General features: G+C 40.1%; 2 protein-coding genes across 2 annotated transcripts in view; both read left to right on the top strand.

The window, feature by feature from the left end:
• Nucleotides 1-7,999, top strand: part of igdcc3 (immunoglobulin superfamily, DCC subclass, member 3) — a 70,458-nt gene extending 62,459 nt beyond the window's left edge. The window contains exon 14 of the mRNA XM_082534059.1: nucleotides 47-7,999. Coding sequence (XP_082390185.1) covers nucleotides 47-172 — 126 coding nt within the window. The 3' untranslated portion in view covers nucleotides 173-7,999. The remainder of the gene's footprint in view (nucleotides 1-46) is intronic.
• The window catches only part of LOC309703837 (uncharacterized protein), a 435,129-nt gene that overhangs the window by 131,875 nt on the left and 283,653 nt on the right, over nucleotides 1-19,601 (top strand). The gene's annotated exons all lie outside the window — the stretch shown is intronic.

The raw sequence follows: 19,601 nt of genomic DNA, 5'->3' as shown, positions 1-19,601 counted from the left end.
AACTAAATGAAATATACTCAGTCTGATTGTTTGCACGTGTTTTCAGTCTGATTCCTACATGCTGAATAACACCCAGCTGTCTACGATACCGCTGGATGAGTTTGCCGTGGAGAGGGAAACCCAATTCCGAGAGACTCCTGTAGCAGGAGCAGCTCAGCAGGACCAAGGCTAATAATGTATGAAGGCCAATTCACACGACACTGTCCAGTGTCCACGCAGACTTTTCTCTCACTCAGGTTGACAGATTGTTGTTGTTTTTTCAAAGTCGTCATTCCTTTTGTGCAAAGACTTTTTTCTTTTATAAAGGAGTTCTGGAGGATCTAGGACTGTATATCTGAAGCCCGATGAATTTTTAGTTTTTGTTTTGGTCTTTGGTTAATTTGCTGGTGTTGGGCAGCACCTAAGACAGAGGCCCCAGAATGTCCTTGTTATACAATGGTTTTATTTTTAAGTTTATAAATATATGTATATATATAAATATATACACTATATCTTTATCACTTATATGTCAAAGCAGTTATAAGTTATTGGTCTTATCTCTACTTTTCTGTGGATGTCAAAGACTCCTGCTGCCTACTCTCACCTACCAATGATTCCACCTTCTTGTTCACAGAAGATCTCAGCCTTCTTCCAGGGATTCGATATATTCTGCCTCAGGACTTTGTTTCAGTGATTTCGAATTTTTTTTTTTATGAGTTTTCGGCCTTCATGCAGGCGTTAGACTTGGCTGCGTGAACCTTGCGATAGAAAGAAAAGAAAGAAACCTACCTCAGCCGGAATGAATGTGTAGTGGGAAGCTTTTAGGGACTTTACCTTCCCCTGAGCTCACAGTTACTTTACATGCAGAGGAATTGGTTTGGAAGTGACAAAATCAGGTGCCGCTCTACCTCAGATGTCAAGAATCATCTCTCTTCTCCTGCTTGTCGAAGTAAAACAGAAAAATAAAGAAAACAAAAAAAAAAGTATCCAACATAAAGCACTTCCAAATGCTGAAATTAATGTTCTACCTCAAGATAACAATGTTAATGTTGTCGCTGTTGTTGTTGTTTGTCTGTTTATTGCATAATGAAAAACCCTCTTTTGGCCCTTTGTGAAGTCCTGGCTTCCCTCTGTTGGTGAATATGGTGTTTGTAGATACAGCATCAGTACCTCATGCAAGCTGACAGACTGATAACATGTTGTACGGTTACGGTGTGTTGGAAATATGTATGAATTATGCTAATCTATTGTAAGCCTTTTGATAGATTTGACTTTATTTTAAAGATTGTAATTTCTTTTTTCCACCGTAGTTGCTTCAGTTGAATGACAAGGCTGTTAGAGATACACTGCATTGTCAATGACATCTTAAAGACTAACTGTGCATGAGATGAGATGTCATGTGTTTTTAAAAAGATAAAGCTAAATTGAGCACAAATGTTAACAGAAAATGGCCCGTGTCTGCGAATAGTTTGGATCATATTTCTGGAAAATCTGCTTATTGGCTTTCTTGTTGGCAGATGAAACCGCTCTCATTTGATCTTTCTCAGTTTTAAGGTCATAGCTGTTTGGCAAGTAGCCTAGCCCTAATTCCAAAATTGTTGTTAACCATCCCCGGTCTCTTAGACGCTTAGATGAGCTATTAAAAATCTAAATTCTCTAACACATGCTATTAAATATATCTTTTTTTTAATATGTAAAAAAGCCAAAGCTTAAAAACAACTATTTGGAAGAGATTTATGTATTAAATGCACGTATGTGCTATTGCTTTTATTTTGTCCTGTTATCTAATATTTAACTGTAGTTTTGACAACAGAGATATGAGAGCGGTATTTGACCTCTGGAAAGAAAGCAAAAAAAGCTCTAATTTTTTTTTTTGACAGCAGTGTATCTCTAAACTTTTTCTGAATATTTGTGTCAGCATCACTTTCTTATTTTGTTTTCACATCACATTTCCAGCCTCCTTCACGAACGCAGCAGTAGCCTTTTATTTCTCTTTTGGTGCCCAGTAGACGTAACAGTTGCCGGTTAAGCTCGTTTACTGTTACTCTTCTCAAAACTATACTTGCTGCTCGGCCTTCTCCCTCCTGTCAACGCTGACTATGTGCTTCAGGTGCTTATAATATCTTTGAATGCTGACGAGCACAGACAGAGAGCTGGCTGAGGGAGATGGACGGTTGTTGGGTAGCTAAACAATTACAGGGCTTTTCTCTCGCCGGCTCTCTGCTCAGTGTTGTCACTTGCTGCACAAGTACTGATTTGATGCATTATGGTTACCTACCTCAATCTTGTTGTTGGCCTTTCTCTCAGGTCTTAATGAAGGACACGTACAGAGTATAAACAATGAACTTAATGTATATATATATCTACAGTCGTGTGACACAGTAAGTATATCTCATGGAAATTGCTAGCTTTTATTACATACTGGAGCAAGCAAAAACCAGGTCATCTTTGAAATAATGCCTGAAGATAATCGCTCAACTTTTTGCTGAACAAAAATAGCAAAAGAAGTTAAGCTTAAAATCAAATACATCAGAAGCTAGTGTTGCCCAATATAGCAGTAATTACATCATGTAAGCCACCTGCTCAGTTTTAACGAGGCTCTTCACCTGAAAAGCTGCCTGTTATCGGCACCCTAGCAGGGCCTGCTGTGATTTTGCTCCAGAGGATGTATCTGGCTCATTCTCCAGCCTGGAGTAACAAATCTTTGTGCAGCTATTTCTGTGGCGAGTGCTTAAAGCCAGAGAGAGGAGCGCTCTAGTGCCAGAGAGCCTTTTTGTATTGCGGCTTGTGAGCTGTGTGTCTGTGGCTACTTGTGGTGCGTCTTAGTTGAATTCCCAGGTGGATTTTTCAACTGGTACGCCCCCCTTATAGATATCACCTTTATCTACAGGCATTGTTTCCTAAGGGACCAAATGTTTCCCCCAATATGTCAAAAGATCAATAAATTCACACGACTGTATAATATAAATACATAAAAAATTGCAATTGGCAAAATATGCTGGACAGACAGAGTCAATAGAAACAGACACAATAGGAGGGGGAACATTTTAGGACCTTTATGTTGAGCACTAATTATTTAAGCAGTTCAAGTTCATGCTTAATTTGTAGTGATTGTTACTTTTATTACTAGCACATCAATTTTTTTCGGTAGTGATTTACTTTATGTCTTCTCTAGACATAAATAAGTTTAACTGAATCAAAAGTGGGTGGCACGTACAACTCGACATCATGTACACACAAAAAAAAACACTTTCAGACCTCTTTGGTGCATCCAGGTATGGGATACTGTAAACAGTAAAATGCTGACACTAGCACTTTTTTTATGAAAATGAGCTTGTCATGTCTCTGCTGCCCTAAGTAACTAACATTAGTGTAAGATGAGTGCATTTAATATCAGCAAACACCTTTGATTGAATCCATGGTGTTGAATGCAAAATGCTTCCTGGTGCTACTCCTCAGGCAGCTTTGTGTTATCCATTCATCAGCCTTAATAGTAAGAAGCATATTAACAGCTTCATTTCTGACAGGTGGCAGGGCATGCAATGGTTTAAAGGTCACAGCATTTTTGAGTCCAGTGGAGCCAACTAATGCAAAATGACCTGTGTTCTACTTATGCATCATACATACAGTGTAGGAGTACTTTTGAAAAGCATGCACCGTCTGGTCCTCCACCACATCCAAACTGAGAGCTGTACGTGTCCCCACAAAAACAGTAACTCACCTGTCATTTTATTGTGTTATGCAAACCAGCATTAGAGTCAATCTCACTTTAGTGATCATCCTAGGTACTATGTTTTATGCCTTTTTAATTTGTTTGCATATGCGTATTTCTTTGCATTTCTCTGGTATCTATTTCCTGCATTTAATTGTACACTATGTTGTTGATATCATAACCAGCGCTGGGGGAAAAAAGAAATGGCAACTGTCAAAACAGTAGAACAAATGCTTGACCTAAATGTCTCCTCTGTGTATATTCACTAACTGCAGATTAGTTTCTCTCCGGGGCTCCTGCAGCTTTAATCAGTGTTTTCACCTCTGTGGAGAGAACTTTCACAAAGGACACAATGGGTATTTTTTTCCTCCTTACTTTGTTCCTCAGTCCCTTGGTGTCATTTAAGGTTAATGTCCTCTTGCAGGAAACTGTACACCACTGTGGATTTGACAGGCGTTAGTGTCATACGGACGTTTAACCTGATTCACCGTGGATGCGGTGCGGTGATCATCATGTTTACTTGATTAGACTTTGATAGGTCAGGTTGTCATATAGCTGTATAATATTAGAACCTTTGTGATTTATTGGGGTGCTTAAAGCTGTACTCACTGACTGACTGGTGCTGTAATCCATCAGCTGTGGGGAGCAGATGATTCCTTTGCTGATATGGTTAGTCAAACTGAGGCCTTTGTCTTACATATTCTGCAGTTTTGAGAAGTGTTTCATCACTAAACGCTGCTCTTGTCAATGAGACAGCCTCCTTTGTTCCTTGTTCAAGAATCCTGACCTTTGGTCAGGGAGGGCGTGTGCTCAGGGACTCTCTGATCCTGTGTTATATGCATCTCAGCCGGCCATACAGTTGGCCTACTGAACTTGAATTTCCTCAATTTCTGCTTTGTGCCCAGTTCAGACAGATTTGCTGCAAGGAATGCCATCGTTGTCTGTCATTAAAACTGGAATTGTTATGCTTTTACTGCTTTCTGTGATATGAATGGCTGTCGCAATGGTCATGACCAAAGATTCAAACAGTGGTTTCAAAATATCTGCAAGTAAGCCCAAAATCTCAGGCTCTGCTCTAATTTCTCAATTTCAGACAGATCGTTCTACTCTAAAAAGAAGAGAAAAAAAAGAGGGATATACCTGGTATGGTCACTTCAGGTACCATACCAGGTCTCTCCGGCTATGTTTAAACGTCGTGTTTGCAAAGGGCAGCCAATCAGAAGAAAGTTGGTAATTGAAGTTTGTACTACTTGTTTCAGACAAGATAAAATTAAGAGCTTCATCAAAGCCCAGCATAAGATAGGTAAGGTTTACTCTGAACTGTGAATCGTACAAAGCTATCCTCATCAAACATATTCAATTATAAATGAGCATAATAGGTCCACAGGTGTTGGCAGGATAATGGTTATTTAACTGTCATTTTGCCTTTGTTTGGCTCCTCTGATAGGAAAGGGAACATTTGTCATAAAACAGTTCATCCGCCTCTTAAGCGTACTGAGGGGTGATGAAAACAGGGAGGCACATTAGCATCATGTTACAATTTCGGCAGAAGAAATCATGTGACAACAGTAACATTCACAAGGACAATCTAGATTTTTATAAGAATATGCTGCTTTTCTTTACTTTGTATATTAAATGGATTAATTTGGGGGTTCGACTCTGGGTCAGGCAAGAAAAAACAAAAATACAAAAAACATTTTAAATAAGTTAACTGAGCTTTAGAAAAATTAGTAAAAGCACCATTATCTTAAATTTAGATGGACCAAATATTTGATCAAATTGACTAAGAAAGTGTTTAGAACAAAAAAAACCTGTCATTTCTTCATACTTATACCCTCAGGTTCTTAAAAATAAAACATCCTGGACTGGGAATGTGCAGGGTTTCTTTCACATATGGTGCCAATATGACTCCAACTCTTCATGCTCTTATAATACATTGACTAAACACAGGTAACCAGATCAAGTCAGGGGGGTAAGATAGGCTTAGTCTGGCTAGATTGGCACTGTATTGTTCTATGATGTCTGTTATGAGTGTTAGTGACTCTGTGGTTGATCTCAGTGACAAAGACGTTTAGCACACCCGAAATATTAACTTTTTTCTTTTTCTAATTAAACTTTGCCCTTTTTTAAAAGTCCTTTACATTATGTGGTACTGATTGTTGTGGCACCAAATGACTATCTGAGCTGACTGTAAATTGATTACATTTCCAGTACATTTATCTCTATGGTGTTTTGCTCTGATACACTGATGACTGTATGTGTCAAATAATGCTGAGTTTCAGGATTTTCTGAGTGATTTATACTGTTGTCAAATGGTGGTTTATTGTAACTGTACTTTAATGTTTGATATCAGTATTATATTTTACACGCTCCTGTTGAGAAAGCAGATTGAATTCAGTATGTTTAAAAGTAGAAGGCAGAAAAAAACCCTACAGTGAGTCTGCATGAGAAACAAAAAGCTGATGTGTTTTTTTTAGCCCTAATTGAAAAGTTTTAGTTAATCCTTATTGGCAACACTGTGATATTTAGCCAAATCATGACAAAAAAATACAAAAAAAAATCTTGTATTCTCAATATGGTACTATTGATTGTCAGTCTGTTTTGCTGGTGTATATTGATGAAATAGGCTGAGTGACCTTTTTTTCTGTTGACAAATCTAAGTCTCTCTTGTCCTCGCTGATGCCTGATGATCACCTCATTCTCATCCTGTTCCCACCAGTCATCCTCACATGAGTGACTCAGGCTGAGGTCCTGCCAGTGCTGTCACAGTTAAAGTGAAAAAGGTGTCTTTGTTTTCCTTCACAAAGCATCTGCGGTTGAGGACAATGTGTGTTTTATATTGATGTTGTCAGCATGAGCTAAAGCCGCTCAGTCATCATTTAATCAGCTGCTTAAATGGAAAAAAGAGCTCCTGAGTAGGATCTACACTGCAGGTGTAAACCCCAGTGCCAAGCACTGTAGTGAGCAACAGCTTCGTACGAGAGATGCATTGCTAAATTTCCACATGCACAGCAACTTCAACTTGCAGCACTGCAGGCAAAACGAAATTTAGAAAGTTATGTCAATATGATGTTGACATACTAAACCATGTAGGCGTATGAATGTGTGACCTGTTCTTACCCAGAGTTTCTGGTTTCACCAAGAATTTTGTATAAAAGTAGAAAAAAATGCTGATGGGATTATTTTTAATCATTAAACCTCTTAAATGAACTATGTTTCCACGCCAAGGATTTAAACCTCCCACACCTTGTCACCACCTCCAGAGCTGAGAAGTGATTGCAGAGCTCGAGACTGCTCCATCGGTGAAGTTTAATTACTGGGTTTAAAGCCCACGAAACACATTTCCTTAGTACATTAAATATTCACGAATAAATAAGAAGCAAACAGTTCAGAAAAGAAACCTCCCTGATTATTCAGTTTTAATCTGCTTCATCCAAAAACATTCAATTTGCTGTCTGGTAAAAATGCATCTTCTTTTACATGCTGATATATTGTCAATATATTGCGTCAAACATTGACTTGGGGCTCACTGTAATCTCTAATCAGAGGAGGCATTACTTTTAAGCACATTTGGCTCATGATGCTTTTTTTAAATCAACATCTTTTAAGAAATGCATCATTATATAAATGTCTTATTATATTTTAATGTTGGTTCTAAAAGCAGTGTCTTTATGGTCCAAGTCTGAACTACGATAAAGGGCACCGTAGGAAAAATCTGCCCTGTAGATTTGTTTCTACTGGCTTTACATGCTGTATTAAAATGTGCAAAATTTCTGTTCTATTCTATAACCATTTATTCCCAGCAGGGTTCAAATGAGGTGCCAGAAGTTTAAAAAGAGCAACTATATGGTGTAGCCTGTGTTACTCAGATTTTGTTAAAGAAAAAAAAAGTTGCAAAGGAATAAAGGAGCACAATATTTTACATTTAGCTCATGATCATGCATAATCATGTCTGTCTGTCCGTCTGTCTGCTGAGGTCACTGCCGATATCTGCTTCTCTCCCACAGTTTACTTCAGGTCAACACTAGATAGTTTTAAAAGTGTTCTCAGAGAGCTGTCATGGATCACTGCTGTATAAAAAGGTTTTGTTTCTATGCTCTCTCTAGAGACCATGTTGGTGCAACTATAAATTGTAATCTGCATACATATCCACATATAGTGTATATACTGTATGTGTGTATGTATATGCTTTAAAGGAAAAATAGACCATTTTTAGTGGTTTGTATTGTTTTAGGGTTCATTGTGCAACACTGATAGGAGAAAAAAAAACAATAACAGTGATAATAAACTAGCTCTAGTGATAATGAATCCAGAGTCTGTCTTTATTCTGTGTGTGTGTGTGTGTGTGTGTGTGAGTGTGCATGAGTGAGTGTGTGCACCTGGTGCAAAATAGTGTAATTTACAGCACAGTCGTGAGTTTGCTCGCTTGCTTCCTGCAGTCCGCTGAGATGCAGCAGATCAATCTGGTGCAGGCTGCTTCTCTCCCTCCCCACATCACCATCCTGTTCTCGTGTTCAGCACATTAACTCATGGCCTCCGTGGCCAGACAAAGAGTATTGAGCACCAGGCCCAGAGCTCCTGGTCAATAAAGGGTGGTGCCGGACTTCTAATCACTGTAAATCCCAGTGCATGACTGCAGACAAAGGAAGAGTCCAATATGAATCAACGTCCTCTCTCTTTCTCACTCTCTCTTTAATATGATTCCATTTTTTTTTTGTCTGCTTGTTTTTGCTGCTTTTTTTTTTCCTAGCATACCTGTTGGTAGTAATATTGTTATATATTGTACTCATGGATGCATCGTGAATTCAGCAACATAATAATAAATAAGTCCTGCAGAGCAACATGGAAAGCTTACACGGGACGTTTATTATTAAATTCTAGAAGACTGATTATTCAATCTGAATTACTGAGCAGTCAAAGGACATTTTATGCATTTTTGCATCCAATTCTCATTTTTTAAGTTTGCTCTTGACCTTGGTTCAATTAATTCCTCAGCTATATTTGACCTATTGTGTTTACAGTCCTGCTGTCTTTTCTGTTTTTTGTTTTGTTTTGTTTTGTTTTGTTTTGTTTTGTTTTGTTTTGTTTTGTTTTGTTTTGGGGTTTTTTTTGGGGGGGGGGGGGGGGGGTGCTCACTTTTCAGTTTTACATTCCACTTAAGTCAACATAAAATGACCCTTTTATAACTGCCAAGGATTTCTATTTAGCTTTCCTGATCCCAGCAAATCATTTAAATAAATCACCTGAGATAATGAATAGGAGTGATGGTGAAATTCTCAGAAAATTAATCATTGCACATTCTGAGTCATTTGAAGACGGATGAATAGCTGTATAACTATTCAATCTACTTTTTACCATGGTTGCAGCACACAAACACAAGAACTTAAAACACAAACACAGGAACTTAAAAAGACAGCCACATTTCACTACTCTTTGTAATTCAATTCACCTCTATACCAGCCCTAACTATATGCTTACCAAAAAGGAAAGTTTTAAGCCTAATCTTTAAAGAAGAGAGGGTGTCTGTCTCTCAAATCCAAACTGGGAGCTGGTTGTACAGAAGAGAGGCCCGAAAGCTGAAGGTAAGTATTGGCATGATACAATACTATGAATTCTTACATTGCTTTATAGGTAAAATTTCAGCACTAAGGGCACCATATCTACCGGCAGTTAACCAAACCCCAGTTTCTGAATGCGCTATGGTTTTTCAAACGTTTGAGCCTGTATCTTTTTCAACTCTGAAAGAAATAATTAATCATACGCTGCATGACATTCTTCCTTCCCACATTATTTAGGAAGCTCTGACTACTATTGGTCCCTCTATCTTACTTCTAATGAACTCTTCACAGTCATCAGGCTGTGTTCCGACTACCTTCAAACACGCAGCCGTACAACCTGTAATCAAGAAAAGCAATGCTGACCCCAACACCCCTTCAAACTACAGGCCAATCTCTAAACTTCCTTTCATGTCTAAAATTTTTAGAAAAAAATGGTTCACCAGCAACTTCAGTCCTTCTTAGAGACATGTGGTGTCAGTGACAAATTGGATTCAAACCCCGTCATAGTACCGAGACAGCCTTATTGAGTTTTTTAATTATCTCTGGGCACCCTGTGGCTCTAGTCTTATTAGATCAAACTTCTGCTTTCGATACGATAGACCATAATATTCTCCTAACAAGGCTAGAACATGTAGTTGGCCTTAAAGGTAATGTTTTTTCATGGTTTAAATTGTATCTATCAGACAGATCCTTCTCTGTCACCTTTGGGAAATACTCTTCCTCTTCTGCCCCTGTTATTGCAACTCTCTTTACCTGGGCCTCCAACTCTCCCTCCTTCAGCGCCTGCAATTAGTCCAAAATGCAGCAGCACGCCTCTTAACCAGAACTAGAATCAACTTTGAACTTGAACTAGAAGGCATGAGCACACCACCCCTGTCCTCGCCAACCTACACTGGTTTCTCATCAAATATCACATTGATTTCAAAATTCTAAATAACCTGGCCCCTAGCTACTTAACTGATCTCCTCTATCCGTACAACCCAAAGAGATCACTAAGATCCTCCAGCCAACTGCTCCTAATGCAACCAAGGTTTCGTTTAAAAACCAGAGGTGACGGTGCATTTGCCTTTGCTGCTCCTAGACACTTGAATAATCTCCCAGTCGAAATCCGTACTTCGGAATCAGTTCAATCGTTCAAATCCTGTTTAAAAACACACTTGTTTAACTTAGCTTTTGTCGGCCTGCACTACACCATGTAAATTCAATTTTAAGTATAATTGTACTATTTGTTCTTTGTTCTGCCCGCTCTGCGGTTTTATTGTGAAGCACTTTGATGTACACTAGTCTTTTAAATGTGCCATATAAATAAACTTTGACTTGACTTGACTTGAAGTCTTTAAATACAAGGTCTAATTATTCAAGTATGTGAGGAGAAAATTTGATTCTGGATTTTAACAGGGAGCCAAGGAAGAGACACTAATATGGGACAGATATGTTCTTTCTTTTTAGTCCCTGTCAGCACTCTCACTACAGCATTTTGGATCAAGTGAAGTCTTTGCAGGGAGTTTTTGATGTAATAACGAATTACAGGAATCCAGCCTAAAAGTAATGAACTAGTTTTTCAGCTTCGTTCTGAGACTGGATGTTTCCCATTTTAAGGTTATTGCACAAATACAAAGAAGTAATCCTACATAGTCGTATATATCTGCTTAATACACACATTGAAGGACATATTCAAATAAAATGCGACTCCAAGATTCCCCACAGTGTTACTGGAGTTTGAAATGCCATCCAGACTAAGCACCTGGTTAAACACCATATTTCTAAGATTTTTAGGGACACGTACAATAACCTCAGTTTTACAAATAGGTCACCCAGGCCTTAATTCATGTTTGGCTGTTAAACCTGGAGATTCAAGCATTTCTTTTGTTTTATTGTATATCAACAATTTAACAATTTAAAGTGAGCATACAGTTACTGGATTTAATTTAAATCATTGTCTCTCTGCATACATGAGCTGCAGCATGTGTGGATGTGAATAGATTTTTAATAGCTGTGTGGAAGATTGCCATGTGAGAAAGAGAGGATGTTTTTAATCACAGTAGCGAGTTTCTTTTCTCCTTTTATGGAGAGATAACAGTAGAGTAGTTTTCCACAAGTAGCCTCTCTTTCTGTCTCTGTAATGTACACACACACACACACACACACACACACACACACACACACACAGTCCAGACTGGCCATGTAAAGCAGTGAAACTTTATCCGTGGCTGGACCACCTCAACTGGGCCCCGGCTGCTCCTGACCCCACTGCATTTAAAACGCGTTGAGAAAGAGGACCTCGGTTTCCCAGAGAGAGCTGGGTGGGGGCGCAGCTGTCTTCTGGCTACTCACACCGCACGCCTTTTAGCGACTCAAAGGGAGTAGTCGAGAGAGAGGGAGGCCAAAGGTCACACCAGCCAACTTTTACACCCGCCTACTTCTGATGTTACCAGGGTTTTTTTCTCCTGTTTTTCCCTCTTCTTTTTTTACTGTGTCCAGATTTCCCAGCCGTATCACACTTCCCAGGTGACATCCCTCCTCTCAAGTCACAAATAATCAAAACCATCTTGTCAGCTCCTGTTTCGTTTTAAAACGCTATCCTCCGTGTTTGTCACTCTGTGTGTGTGTGTGTGTGTGTGTGTGTGTGTGTGTGTGCGTGTGTGTGTGCGTGTGTGTGTGTGTGTGCGTGAGTGTGTGTATTTAACAGGCTCTCATTTTTTGTGTGTGTGCCCTTTAGTTAAATTGCTCCAATAAAAAATGAATGTTTCACACTCAAAGCGAAGCTAAGCATCACAATTAAACTTTATAGCAAAGACAATTAAATTATAACTATTTTACTTTTACTTTCATAACATTGTGTTTTCATATTAATGCATTATTAATGGATTCATTTCCAGAATAATACAAAACAATCTAAACAAAACAACAAAGGGAGACCACAGTTAATCATGAGTTCAATATAACCTGATCAAATTTCATCAGTGACAGTCTTTGGCTCTCGGAGGAGGCGGACGCACTTTTTCTCCTCTCCCTTATCTTCCCTGCTTATGTCCTTGTCTAGTCTTGTGGGGGTTTTTTTTGTATTTTCCCTGGAACACTCTCTCACAGTCTGTTCTCTAAAACCTAAAAGAGGAATTATGGATTGGATCAACTGGTCCCTAAATGCAATTGACACCCCTTTCTCAACGGGAAGTTTGGGCTTGGGTGAGCCTGAGTGCTGAAGATATCTACCTATTCGGAACCATGGTAACAGGGTTCTGGCTGATCGGAGCTGGCTTGGCCCTGACTTATCGAAGAATTAAGAAAGCGGAACCGGCTGTTCAAACCCCCACAAGGCTGCCCGCTGGGATTGGAGCGATGGGAGAGGCGTGAGTTTCTCAAAATGGGCCCATTGAGTCAGCACGGATAAGATCTTGGAGAGGCTACGGCTGCTGTGAATACTCAGAATAAGATCTCTGACTGCAGACTGGATACATCTCGGAAGGGCTAGCCTGGAATAACATCTCTGGGCACAAAATTGGATGACATCTCGGGGAGGCACACTGCCGTGAATTCTCAGAAATTGGCTCCTTGAGCACAAGAAATGATAACATCACAGAACGAAAGTATGGCGAAGCTCACGGCTCACCAACGGGAGATTGAGAGACCAGTGTTGGACTGTAGAACTGCTTTGAAATTCATATGAGCTGTTCGCACTAAAGTAAAAAATAACATCACTTATGCGGATACCCCTTTGGGGCCAGCTGATGGAGCTGAACAAAACACCCTGATAACGACTGTGTTGAGTCTGTTCCTTCCCATTCCATGCAAGGCCACCTGGGTTGGCTGGAAGACTGTTTACTTAGCCTGGCAGGGCGAAGGATACTGTCTCAGCTGAACTATGGACACGCACACACATACATATACTGATACTCACCGACGCGTCACCCTCCCTACCCCGGATCCAACGCCACCTCCAACGCTTACCTCCCCTCTGATGTGGACATTAGGAGGCGCAGTCGAAGATTGCAGCGGTCCCAGATCAGATGTACACACTGGAACACTTTCCCATGTTGCTTGTCTGTGTTTATTGTGCTATGGTGTGTTGATATCTGTGTATTCCTGTAGTATCCTTTTGTGTTACACATTTCAATGTTTTTTTCCTTGCTACCTAGCCTGACCTGTCTCCCCAATGTGATGTTTGTGTATTGTATGTACGGTCGGCAAGGTCTGTCACCTCGGTTGTGGGCAAAAGACCTGCAACTGACAAATAAAGGCTATCTCATCTCTCATCATCTCATCAGACTTTCAGGTACAGAGTAGTCAGAGTCGGCACTTTGAGCATTTTTTTTTTTTACCCGTATGTCACTAATGATCTAAAAATCCACTTTAATGTCAAACCTTTAGCTTTTAACCTCCTTATTGTGGCACAAGTCTGGTTATTTTTCATATTTATAGGCTTTTTTTCCAGTTTTCTTAACTTTTATAGTTATAGAGGTGGTGGCGCTTACTTAAACTGTCATAGAGCAAGTTGAAGTGTACACCACGGCTACATTCACATACATGGGTATTTTTCCGCTTTTGTTTAGAAGAACATCTCGGTCAACACGAAAATGCATAAAACATTGTTTAATGCTATCATGAGCATGCTCAAACAACCGATGCTCATATACACCTTACTGTATAGAAATGTTGGCCAATCAGAAGCCTAATAGTCCAACCTCAAAAAAGAAGATAGAGGTTCGCACTGCTGATGTTGCAAGACAAAATCTCTGGTTTCCGCCCCCACATGCAAATGCAGAAACTGAGTTTAGGAAATACTTCACCTTGAAGGGAGTTTTTCAAAACCTCAATTTACAGTGACCAAAAATGCCACTTAGTTATAGTTATCAAGGAAAGGCAAATTGCAAAATACCTGTGTAGATGGCCTGATAAACTGGGATGGGAATGATAAGAATTTAGTGATTCCCATTACATTATCGTTATTCCTTATCGATTCCCTTATCTGTGGCACAAAGAGGGTTTAAAGCGATCGCCACGGTAATTCTACTTTTGAAACATACTTTTGAATATGTAGAAATGGAGGCTGCAGCCTGACTGCTTTTGTTACCTGTTGAAGTTCAGGGTCTGGCTGCTGGGCTGGATTCAACATTCACTCAGTTAACGTCACTGTGGGTTCTTGGCTTGCGCTATCATGCTGTCTGTACAGATGCTTGCAAAGAGCCAAAGTTGTGATAGCAGTGTAATGTAGCCGTTTCTGTCCTAGATACAAATTGTACTTTACCATCTCGCTGTCGTCCTTCGGTGCAATCAAAGTAAAAGTAATGTCCATATCCACGCTGCAGACAGTGCCGCTGTTTTGGTTCTCCGGCACATGAACTGAAATCAGCAGATTGTAACGCAAGTTGAAGTGGAACCGATAAGAGTCATCGATAGGCAAGCAGACTAACAATTCCAATTGGGTGAAAAAATGCTAATGCAAAATAGGACACCCTCCCCACTTGGAAGTAGACGTAAAAGCAGAAAGCAGCCACTGTGATGTCACCAGTGTGAGGCCAATTTTTAAACATCAACACAGGTTTAAAGCACTTGTCTTTACTTTTCAGATACAAAATTCACATCCACTCTTTGAATACGGTCTATGTTTTAGACCATTTCAAAATGAAATATTTTAGTATGCATAAGTGGTACTTTTATGCCACCAGCAGTGTAAATGAGGGAAAGATTGTTAAGTGCTAAAACTGTGATAATAATGGAGATATTCATGTATGGAACATCTGCAGATAAATCGCCTGCTGTAAATGTTTGTGTGGGTGTGCTTCGGCAAAGGATTGTGTGCTTGAAAGAGAGGATATAATTTTTGCCACTTCTCCCCACGCTGTTGCCTGTGGCTCCGGTTTGAGATGGAGTGCCATGTGGTGGATGGTGAGTGATGGAGAATGTGGGCATTAACGTGCTGAGGCCACAGGAGACGTGGCACTGAAAGCATTAATGGAGTGACTGGTTCTGAGAGACGGTGGGCTGATGTGATTGCAATGTGTGCAGGGGGAATTGTTCTGCAGAGTGACCATGCAGACCTTACTCCTGACCTCATAACACATTGAGATGTGTTTGAGAAACAAATTTTGAGGCCTTTTCTTTTGGCAGTAAGTGTAGGGCTCACATACAGACGTAGGCACTCATCATCTAAGAAAGATTTTGCTTCATTTATCACTCAAACACACATCCATGCACGCACTAAGGGCTTGAATGACTACTCACCGGTTAACGGGTACAGTGCACCCAAGCGCCCTCAAGAAAGGCAAAGGAGGGAAGTGGGTAAAGTGTGGGGGAGGGGAAGTGGCAGAGATATCACATCCCCTGTGTGCACAGTGGCAGTGAAGAGCAGGACAAAGAAAGGATGGAGGGTGGGACAAAGCAAGCAAGGGATGGAGGTGTGAGGTGGCTCTAAGAAAGAAGATTAAATGATTCTGGAGGTGGCAATAGGTGTGAGGATGCAAAGCCGTGAAGGGAAAAGAAGATGGCATATACCGCTTTAACATGCAAATCACAAAATGTGAATTTTGCAAGCTTTAGTTGCATCTAGTGGTGCACATAAATGTGTGGATTTGATATTTTAGCCACTATTCATTGCTCAGAGATTGCAGGCATAATATGAGTTTCTCCTGCCATCATTTGCAACATTAGAACACCCTGAATTGTCGATATTCCCTCGGGAATGTTTGATGCATTGAACACTTAGGGAAAGTGTAAAGAAATGCCCCAAAGAGGCTTGAGAGAGCCTTGAAGCACTTTACAGTGTAACAGTCCCGAACAGCCTGTGTAGAGGCAGTTCCCATGAAAAACTGGTCAGTCTGCAGCAGCCTGTGGTTTATCCACCTTAACAGTAACACTGTTTCTATGAGCACATGCTGAGTACATTTTTAGTGAAATGTGAACAAGTGGAAAGAGTTCAGTGAATTTTTTTATGGCATTCATTGTCCTTTTCACCTACTTAAGCTGACATTTGTGGTTTTGTGTGAAATCTAAGACTGGCCACAAATCATCCCCACTACTAATGCGTTTAAACACTGGACATCCATCTAAAATATTTGTCAGACACACCTATTCTTAATGCAGCCATTTATACCAGTGGTGTAATTTCATTAGATGAAACTGGGGCATTTAGTTTTTGTTTTTTTTTTCAAACCAAGCCAAATTTTTCAGATCTGACCAATCAGACCACTGCATTTGGCAACGAGTGCGCTCGTAACTCAAATCACACACTGGTACTAAATACAAATACGATAAAAATAATTAAATACTAATTTACTTCAGACACACAGCTACAGTAGATGCTGTTTCAGGTCAACTGGCTCTCTAAAATGATTTCTTTGCCTGCTGAGACGTGGTCCGAACTCTGCTAACACAAATTCAAACTGCCTCACAGACATCCTGAAATACATACGAAAGCGGTTATGATACAGCTTCAACTCCTGGATCAAACCATGAAATTCACTCTGCAGCTGCCTTCTCATGAGAACTGGATCAACTCAGAATCTCCATTTCTTCCTTTTCTTGTTTATAATCATCAGGACCAGCTCATCATCCCTTCCTCTACACTTTTTACAGTGTGTTTTTTGAGGATGAATTTTCAGCAAAAACGCTGAACGGTGTATGTTACACAACAAGTTCAGATCAGAAAATTTGAAATATCGTGTCATTTTTTCTGCAACCCATTCAGTTTGTAAAGGCCTGTAGTTATGTACTACACATTAGTCATTATTGCATGCAAATGCATGCATTTGTTTCACTGCTTGTGTTACTGTGTAAATGGACCTGAAGCGCACTGTCACATTGTAGGGTGGCTGTGCCTCAGGAGTTGGAGCAGGGTATCTACTAATCAGAAGATTGGTGGGTTGATCCCAGGCTGCTCCAATTTGAAACCTGGGGCAAGATACTGGCTGTTTCTCAATACCTGAGTATGTAAGTCTGTTCTTGAAAACTCTTGCACTTTCTTCCGAAATTAAAATTTTTTTAATGTCAGTTTTAATTCAGGATTATTGGTTAAAATAAGTATAGTGCATTTAATTTATCCCCAAATATACTCACGGCTCTACATTGACACACTAAAATTAAATGAAACAATCCAGGTATGAAGCTCATCTTTAATGTCAGTCAAACGAATTTGCTCAGGAACAAATTAAACCCTGAAATATGCCAAATATTAACTGTTAGAAACCATTTAAGTGAATTATTTCTCGTGTTTAACTCCAGTGAGTGGCAAAAGCCAGTTGGTGTTTTGAAAACGATAGTGATCGTGAGCCTCGACCTCCCGGTCAGCTGACAGCTGGTGGGGCGAGCTGGCTGTTAGACCAGCGGGAACGGGCATCTCCGAAAACTTTGAAGACCTTTTGAAAATTGACTTGATCAACTGGGCAGATGTTTGAAGTTTACACATTCTCACCTAAAAACATCATAAAAGTTTATTTTGTGTCTTATTTCATTTATTGCATTTTTCACGTACTTGACTCGATGCATACATTATTTGGGTTGCAACTGATGACGTTACACAAGAACACGCAAGTATGCGTACTGAGAAATGGCCACTGAGTTGCTCCTGATGCGTTCATCAGACTGTTAGTGTCACACAGAGAGCACTTAGACGTAGAAAAAAGAACTTGTGCAAATCTGTGAGTGTGAATGGGAGTATGGCACATGTTGTATAAAGTGCTATGAGTGCTTAAGAAGAGTAGAATAGTGCTATATAAGAATCACTCCATACTTGATTTGAAGCTACCGTCCCACACACCAACACAGATCCCGATCCTAATGAGGGCAACATAAAATGTTTCTTTTAGGTTTTACAGATAAAACCTACAACCTGAAGCAAAGATGAAACTCAGTCCAAAGAAACTTTAAAGCGATTCTACACTACAAGCCTGCAAACCTGACTGCTCATCACTGCCTTTGCTACCTATTCACCCCTGGAGGCAGTTTGCTCTTCACCATCACGCTTGTCGTTTCATGCAGCAACAGTGAAAGTAATGTCCACAACTCCTTTCCTAACCAGCTGTAGATCACTCCACCAATTCATTTCCCAGTTGCTGACATTTCCTGACATTAGTGAGTTATTGAATGTCTTGTTTTAACTTGATTACGGTAACATATTACTTTGGAAGTGTTACACCCCGCCCTGGCACTGAGACACTACCAAGATGGCTGTCGGCGAGGGATGACACTTGTGTTTCATCTCTCCACTCTCAGTTCTTCTCATTCAGTCTCTTGCAGTGTTTTCATTTTCTGCTCTTCTACACGGTAACCTACTGCCTCTCACCCAGCCTGTCTCTGTCCATCACCATCAGCCCTCTCCTGGTACCTAATGCATACATACCCACTGAAGATTTGCTTTGTTCCAGCACTTATATCTGACCTTCGAAGTGTGTTGTTTCACAGCAAAGGAAATGAAAAAAGGTACCTTTCAAAGATTTTGCAAATAGATTTTTTCAGCATTTATTTATGCTGTTTTCTGCCAAGGCTGGCTTCCTGTTTCGTTGCCACTGGCAGCAGAAACAACTAACACAGCATTACGTCCATATCAGTGATGGAAATATGGAAGAGTGGACCCCATCTGCATCATCTCCTGTGTTTCTCCCCTTTTTTCTCCCGTCCTTCTCCTATCTGTTTAATCACACAGAGCCATATGGATGCACAGTATGTTGTATTAATTAGACTCCAGGGCGTGGCCACACACTGGGGACACGAGGGACTCCAGCAGTTGCAAATCTGAGAGAAGGAATCATCATCCCAACATAAACTAGGAGAATTGCAACCTGGTTGAGTAGAGTGTGTCAGGTGCACCAAAATATTTCTCTAGTATCTCAAATACACAAATCAGAAAGAGCAACAGCTTTAGCATCCATCCATCCCCCCATCCAACCAACAGTAATATTAAACAAAGAGAATCACATCTTGTATTTTCAGCCACATGTTCTGATCTGCTTTTACGTACATGTACATTAAATACATCACTTACTTACATAAAACTATCCTAGACATTCGGTCTGTCTGGTCCAGAAATGCCAAGATTTCTTTTGTTTAGAATGAGAGTTGAACTTGTTGTACTGTGTCGATTATATAAGGCTGGCAGCCTGAGACTTGGAGGAGTTGAGGAGTGAACTCACCAGGGAACAAATAAGCAGTGGGTTGTTCAGTGTGTGTGTGTGTGTGCGTGCGTTCGTGTGTGTGTGTGCGTGGTGTGTGTGTGGAGGAGGAAAAAAATAGAATGGTTCACTCATTCCTCATTGAGCAACTAACAGTTTCTATGTGAGGATATGTAGAACGAAAGAAAGAAAGCAGTGTGTGGTTAGCTGCTGTTGTCTAAAGGCGCTGACCCTGCTCCTTGTGTGAAA

Source organism: Aulonocara stuartgranti (genome assembly GCF_965226115.1).
Source record: "Aulonocara stuartgranti genome assembly, chromosome: 1".
Classification (NCBI taxonomy): Eukaryota; Metazoa; Chordata; class Actinopteri; order Cichliformes; family Cichlidae; genus Aulonocara; species Aulonocara stuartgranti.
This window is presented reverse-complemented; position numbering and strand designations above follow the sequence as displayed.